Here is a 6527-nt window from a genome sequence, read left to right as displayed (position 1 = left end):
TATATATATATATATATATATAGCTCAAAGACTTTAACATGGTTTTCAGCATTGTGTTGTAGTTATGGGAAAGGTCTTTTATGGTATTTTAAATCTATTAAACTACTAAATCTTATGTTTTACAATGTAAAAATTGTAGAAAACAATTTTTAATGTTAAGTTTCAGTTTAATTTACTTAATCTACTTTAGTTTACTGTCTAAACCTCTAGCATTGGAAGTAAATACTGGACACAAAATTAAAGTATATTTTTAATAGTAAATTAGATACAGTCCAGAACTAAATTAGTGAGAATTAATGAGAGCCATGGTACTTTTCAGGCACAGTTTACTGATGTTTGTACTTGTGTGTCTGTGTGTCCTAATCAGCCCAACATGGACGTCTGATAAGCGACAGTATGACCGGCTGATTTTGTGATTTTGTATCTGTTTTGTTTTTTTCTCTTCCTACAGCAAAAGAAGCAGCGGCAGCAGCAGCTCGAGGAATAAACTCCCTCTCAATGAAATGATGCAGAGTATTTATCAGAAGCATTTTCCTTGTTTATGGACTGGTGCAGTATATATTTGATTATTTTTAAAAGAAGATCTATGAAGAGTGTTTGGCATTACTGTAACAATAGACATTTGGGAAATGGTTGAGGAGACACCAGTGGAGAGGGATTGTACATATTTTGGGAATGGAGTAAAGGCTTCGATCCCTCCAGGCACTAAAGCTTCAAATGAGAATACAGCAATCTTCACATACATCTGGAATGAATCCCTTGATTTTAATCTTGCTATACTTTTCATTTACAATTCTGACTTTGCTAATTAAACGTTACCACTTTTTTTTAGGGATCTTGCATTGTATATAACTGACTCATGAAAATATTTCTGGCTACTGTGATGGTATCAGTTCAAATGTGTCGGTTCATTTATGTGCTTGATTCCCTGACAAAAACCTGTGATATTGGTCTGAATCAGACGCAACTGTAAACTCATTACTCTGTTTCCAGCTCCTTCAGTCTGCTCCACAGAGAGAACTGATTGTACAGCATGGAACCAGACAAATGATCTGGTTTTGGTTTATAGCTTTCCCAACCTCAGGCGAAAAAGTTCATATTGAGTCAACATTACAGATGTTTACTTTGGAAAAGTATATTATTGCAGCACAAGGGGCTTTGAGACAGCACTTAAAATGTATGTTATAAGTAAATTGATTAATAAAAATATTTAATTTTTTAAAATCTCATTTTCCTTTCCAATATTTCTGATATCAGAAATGAAGTAAAAAAAAAAAAAATCAATTAGCACAACAAAATGCATATTTTATATGGTTCATACATTGTAGTAGGTTGATGTTTTGACATTACTATGTAATATATGTAAAGGATAACAATTTGCAAAATGAAATTCACAAGCATGTGAGCACAGGTATAATAATTGATGGGTTGCATAATTACAGATATTTAAGCATGACTTTTCTCTTTAATTCACTCCTTGTCATCAGGTTACATACAACCATAGCTGCATTCATTTCTGCATCCTGTTACATTATGCATTTAAAGTCACATTTTAATGTACTATATTATGCTGGATGCCACCAAAAACAATTTCTCTGGTACTTTAAGTTTCAAACTTAAATTTGTTTTATACATTTACATATAGCTCACATTTAAATGCTACACTGAACTCTGATGCTGATCATAGACGTATACCTAAAAGCCGCATTATATCACGCTGACGTCTCATTGCGCCGCCATCTTGGATGGGTCTTTCATGCGCCTCCAATGCATATTTGTAAATTTGTGGGCCCAACCACAACAATAATTTCACGAATTTTTCCTGATTTTTCTCAGTTTTGCTTGTTACAAAGGGCAGAGATGGTATGATACAGATCACGATTAAACATAAAAAAAAAACAAAAAAAAACCACGTGCTTTTATACGAAAATATTTTACATATGTCTATGGTGCTAATGGTGGCAGTCGTGCGCCGAATTTATTTGATAAGGTCAAGAAGAAGTAAGTGGGCGGATCCCTGTACTATGATTGGTGGAAAGTTTGGCGGACTTTGTACTCTGTAGCGGGTTTGTGTGTGTGCGCGTGTGTACGCCCTGAATACTGGTTCCAGTTCAGTCAACCATTGACAGCGGCGGGAATAACTCCACTTGTTAAGTGAGTAGGTTAATACAACTCGGACAGAAAAGAAAAAAGAAGTTTAAACACATAAGAAAGGCATGTTTGTGCAAGCTGTTAGAAATAGAAATATATTTATTGCATTTTTTGTTTTGTGGTCTTGCTGGTTTTCTGCAGCATTTCTGACACTTAGCTGATAGCTACATAACTATCTAGCTAAATAGTTTGAGTCTGTTGTTTTGAGGTACTGTGGATTTAGGGGCACGCATGGCAGCTTGCTGAAGCTTGCATTTTCTCCCTGTCTGGTTGGCTGCTTTGCTCCATGTTTGCTCCTCTCTGGATTTTTTTCACCAGAGCAAATTAGTCTAATGAAAAGCACGCGCTTGTTTTTATTTCCGAGCAAGAGGGACAGATGACTGTCATGTAGAGACTTTTAAACATGTAGAAAAAAACAACAACAGATTTTGCAAGTGGAGACAAACCAAACAAACACTTGGTGTGAACTTAATGCAGGCTGTTTAGCATTTTCCTGGTTACCTTACTTTTTTCTTTGTTTTTAGTTAGTTTTATTTAGGTCACTTGCTCATTGGTCTATAAGAGTTCAGAGGTTATCTGATGAGGTTATATAACTGCACAAGCTGAAGGGTTGCAACATTGTTTTTTACCATATGTGAGCTCTTTGTCTGATACTTTGTGTTGTTACAACAGATCACCTCATGGCTAAAACTCAGTTTGTCAGCGACTCTTATTGGTTACTCTTATCACCAGACATGTATTCACTAGTTAAATATCAGGTTTTATGGATTTCTTCATTTGGCTGTGGACTCACTTTTGTGTTGTGTGATTTTTCCTTTTCAAAAATCTTTGCATAAAGAGTTGAAAGCATCCTGCATCGTTTGTACTTTTAGATTTCTACTTTGTGTAACCAGAAAAACAGCAAGAATGTCTCTAACAAATGGCCACAGTGTGAGCAAAGAAACATGGGACCTTCACAACAAGATGATGCTGGAGCCTCTGGCCATCAATGACTCTGAGGTTTGTGTTCTGGAGACTAATGCATTGTAAGGGTTGTTTTTTTTTCTTATTCTTTGGAACGTCTCTGAAAAGTACAGTGTTTGTGTTTCAGGTATTTTCCATCATAAAAAAAGAGAAGCACAGGCAGGTTTATGGTTTGGAGCTGATCGCTTCTGAGAACTTTGCCAGCAGAGCTGTTCTTGAGGCTTTGGGTTCCTGCATGAACAACAAGTACTCTGAAGGATATCCTGGACAGAGGTACATTTTGGGATATTATTTATGCTGTTACCAGCATTATGTTAAAATACACTTTTATCTAGCTGTATTAATCAACATGCTCCACGTGTTCAGGTACTATGGTGGTACGGAGCATGTTGATGAGCTGGAGAGACTCTGTCAGAAAAGGGCACTGGAGGCTTTTGGTCTGGATTCTGAGAAGTGGGGAGTCAACGTGCAGCCATACTCCGGTATCAAACACTGACTGACCTACAGAGACGTTGTTGACCTCTGCATAACATTTCTCGCACCTCTTATATTCATCATGTCCTTTTCATGTTTGTTTGTTTTTCCACAAGGCTCCCCGGCTAACTTTGCTATCTACACGGCTATTGTGGAGCCCCATGGCAGGATCATGGGGCTGGACCTTCCTGATGGCGGTCACCTGACACACGGCTTCATGACGGATAAAAAGAAAATCTCAGCAACGTCCATCTTTTTTGAATCCATGCCATATAAGGTAAGCTGGGAAGGAAATCTGGAAATAAACCTCTTAATTACTATTATCAAAGCCTAGTGCTGATAAAAGGGAATGTTTTACCTGTGCATATGTTAAAGTTGCTTATTGACTACCATCCTTTTCTGTTTTGTCAAAATGTCTTTATGTAATAAGACTTTTACTACAAACAGGAAGTAGTACAGTAGTGTGTTACAGCACTACGCTGACTTTGAAGTTTCATGAATTCAAATGAACCTTTAATGATAACCTGGAAGCTTAGCTTTAGCGGCACACAGCGTGTCGAACTGCATATTTTATAAGGTTTATATGAAACACTGATTGTGTTTTAACAACATCTCTGTAGAATACGTTTCATCTGCCAGTTATCTGACTTTAAGAAATATTTATTAACAAATCAAATATAATCTTGCTATAGTTCACAACTTAACAAACTTACAGCTTATTTGACACTTTTAAAGCTGTAACTGCACTCTGAGAGATTTTAAAACCGCAAGACCTCAAATCAAGGAGAAATTTTATACATTTTACATGCTAATTAGTTTATTCAGAGATATCTGTGGCTAACAAAAGCAATTAAAACCATATCAAGTGCTCATTACGTATTTACTAATGTGGATGTTAAGTAGGCTTTCATGACCCACAGCTGATGCTCATTAGTTCAAGTGTGGAGGCTTCTTATAACAGATTTGACTTGACAGAGTTTCTAGTCTGCAAGAGGTGCCACCACATAAAAAACACAACCTTTGTTTACTGTTAGAAACAACCATGGTTCTTTCTCTCTGTACAAGAAGAAAATAATTACTGGTACATTCTACTTTATTACAATCAACAATGTGTTCTTCTTGTAGCACAAGAAAGAGAAAAAAGTATTTTGTGTTTCACCAAGAGGCTTCAGGCTTGTAAACATTATATCCCTCCAAGCAGCCATATTTTTGGTTCTGCATAATTAAGTGGCAATGAAATGAACCTTAGAACTATTTTACAGGGGATTACAGATGATGTGTACACACGCCTTACATACAGATTACCGGTAGATGGATTTGAATTCATGTCATGTCCGCAAGACTTAAATGAATCACAGTATGATGCATAAATTAAAGAAACAGATCTTATTGCAGTTAAAAATATTATGGTTTTATGAAATATGCAGCTCAAATATAATCCCACAAATATTTAAAGATGTGCTTGTTGTTTATGTATAAGATATGGGGATGATAGTTATGGGATCCACTGCCTCTTAATTGTAGGTGAATCCAGAAACTGGCTATATTGACTATGACAGACTGCAAGAAAATGCCCGGCTTTTCCACCCCAAGCTCATCATTGCAGGTCTTTTATTTAATACACATGGACACTGCATCATCTTTGCAAGCAGTACATGGGCAGGAAAAAGGTCTTTTTTTTCTTATTTTCTTTCTTTTCTAGGAACGAGCTGCTATTCCCGGAACCTTGACTACGCCCGTCTGAAGCAGATTGCTAATGAGAACGGAGCATTTCTCATGGGGGACATGGCTCATATCAGTGGATTAGTGGCTGCTGGTGTTGTGCCGACACCCTTTGAGCATTGTGACATTGTTTCCACGACAACTCACAAGACTCTGCGTGGCTGCCGGGCTGGACTTATCTTTTATAGGAAAGGTAGAACAGAACCCTGCTACAGCACCCCACAAAACATTTAATCTTCACATGGATACTTGGTGATTTGTTGATGTGACATGTCTTCCCTGCACCAGGCGTGCGCAGTGTGGACGCCAAAGGAAAGGAGACTCTGTACAACTTGGAGTCTTTGATCAACCAGGCAGTGTTTCCAGGGCTGCAGGGAGGACCACACAACCATGCTATTGCAGGTAACAACCATGTTCCTTTTAATCTGACTTTCATCTCAACAGCTTTGAAATTGTATCAGCATTCATCTCATTGAGCTAATGTCTTCCACTGGCAGGTGTTGCTGTGGCTCTAAAACAAGCCATGACACCAGAGTTCAAGGCCTACCAGATGCAAGTTCTCTCTAACTGTAAAGCTTTGTCCAGTGGCCTCATGGACCACGGCTACAAGATAGTCACTGGTAAGTGCCACGCATGTAGTGGAACCTTACTTGGAATGAAAATCAGAGGAAAAATGAGTGAAACCAATCATTTGCCCTTTTAAATAAATGAATACATTTGGAGGTATTATTGCCACGGATTAATCTAAATTGTAGAATAGCTAATGGCCTATAATGTGTTTTGGTTTTGACTGTGTAGGCGGCTCAGACAACCATCTTATCCTGCTGGACCTGCGCAGCAAAGGAACTGATGGTGGACGAGCTGAGAAGGTCCTGGAGGCTTGTGCTATTGCCTGTAATAAAAACACCTGCCCAGGTATTTTGCATTTTTGCAAATCAAGCAACCCCGCACTTTTGTCAGATCAGTTTTAATATGAAGCGATTAAGGAAGCTCACAAAGACTCTAAATGTTTTACATGCTTGTTTTTGTGTAGGGGATAGGAGCGCTTTGCGTCCTAGTGGTCTGAGGTTTGGCTCTCCAGCTCTCACCTCCAGGGGCTTGACTGAAGAAGATTTCAAAAAGGTGGCCCAGTTCATTCACAGAGGTAATCTTTACATTTCATGTGTTCTGTCTCGCTGAGATTTATCGATTTAAGAAGAAATTGAGATGAACATGAA

General features: G+C 37.9%; 1 protein-coding gene across 1 annotated transcript in view; it reads left to right on the top strand.

Annotated features, from left to right (window-relative positions):
* Positions 1-6527, top strand: part of shmt1 (serine hydroxymethyltransferase 1 (soluble)) — a gene marked incomplete at its 3' end in the record, with an annotated part of 12411 nt that overhangs the window by 5675 nt on the left and 209 nt on the right. Inside the window, exons 6-17 of the mRNA XM_079253018.1 lie at positions 452-504; positions 2111-2154; positions 3024-3150; positions 3242-3387; positions 3481-3596; positions 3705-3865; positions 5113-5194; positions 5291-5503; positions 5599-5712; positions 5808-5930; positions 6109-6225; positions 6344-6454. Coding sequence (XP_079109144.1) covers positions 452-504; positions 2111-2154; positions 3024-3150; positions 3242-3387; positions 3481-3596; positions 3705-3865; positions 5113-5194; positions 5291-5503; positions 5599-5712; positions 5808-5930; positions 6109-6225; positions 6344-6454 — 1407 coding nt within the window. The remainder of the gene's footprint in view (positions 1-451; positions 505-2110; positions 2155-3023; positions 3151-3241; positions 3388-3480; positions 3597-3704; positions 3866-5112; positions 5195-5290; positions 5504-5598; positions 5713-5807; positions 5931-6108; positions 6226-6343; positions 6455-6527) is intronic.

Source organism: Telmatherina bonti (genome assembly GCF_933228915.1).
Source record: "Telmatherina bonti genome assembly, chromosome: 14".
Taxonomy (NCBI): Eukaryota; Metazoa; Chordata; class Actinopteri; order Atheriniformes; family Telmatherinidae; genus Telmatherina; species Telmatherina bonti.
Note: the sequence above shows the minus strand (reverse complement) of the source record. Positions and strands in the feature narration are given on the sequence as shown.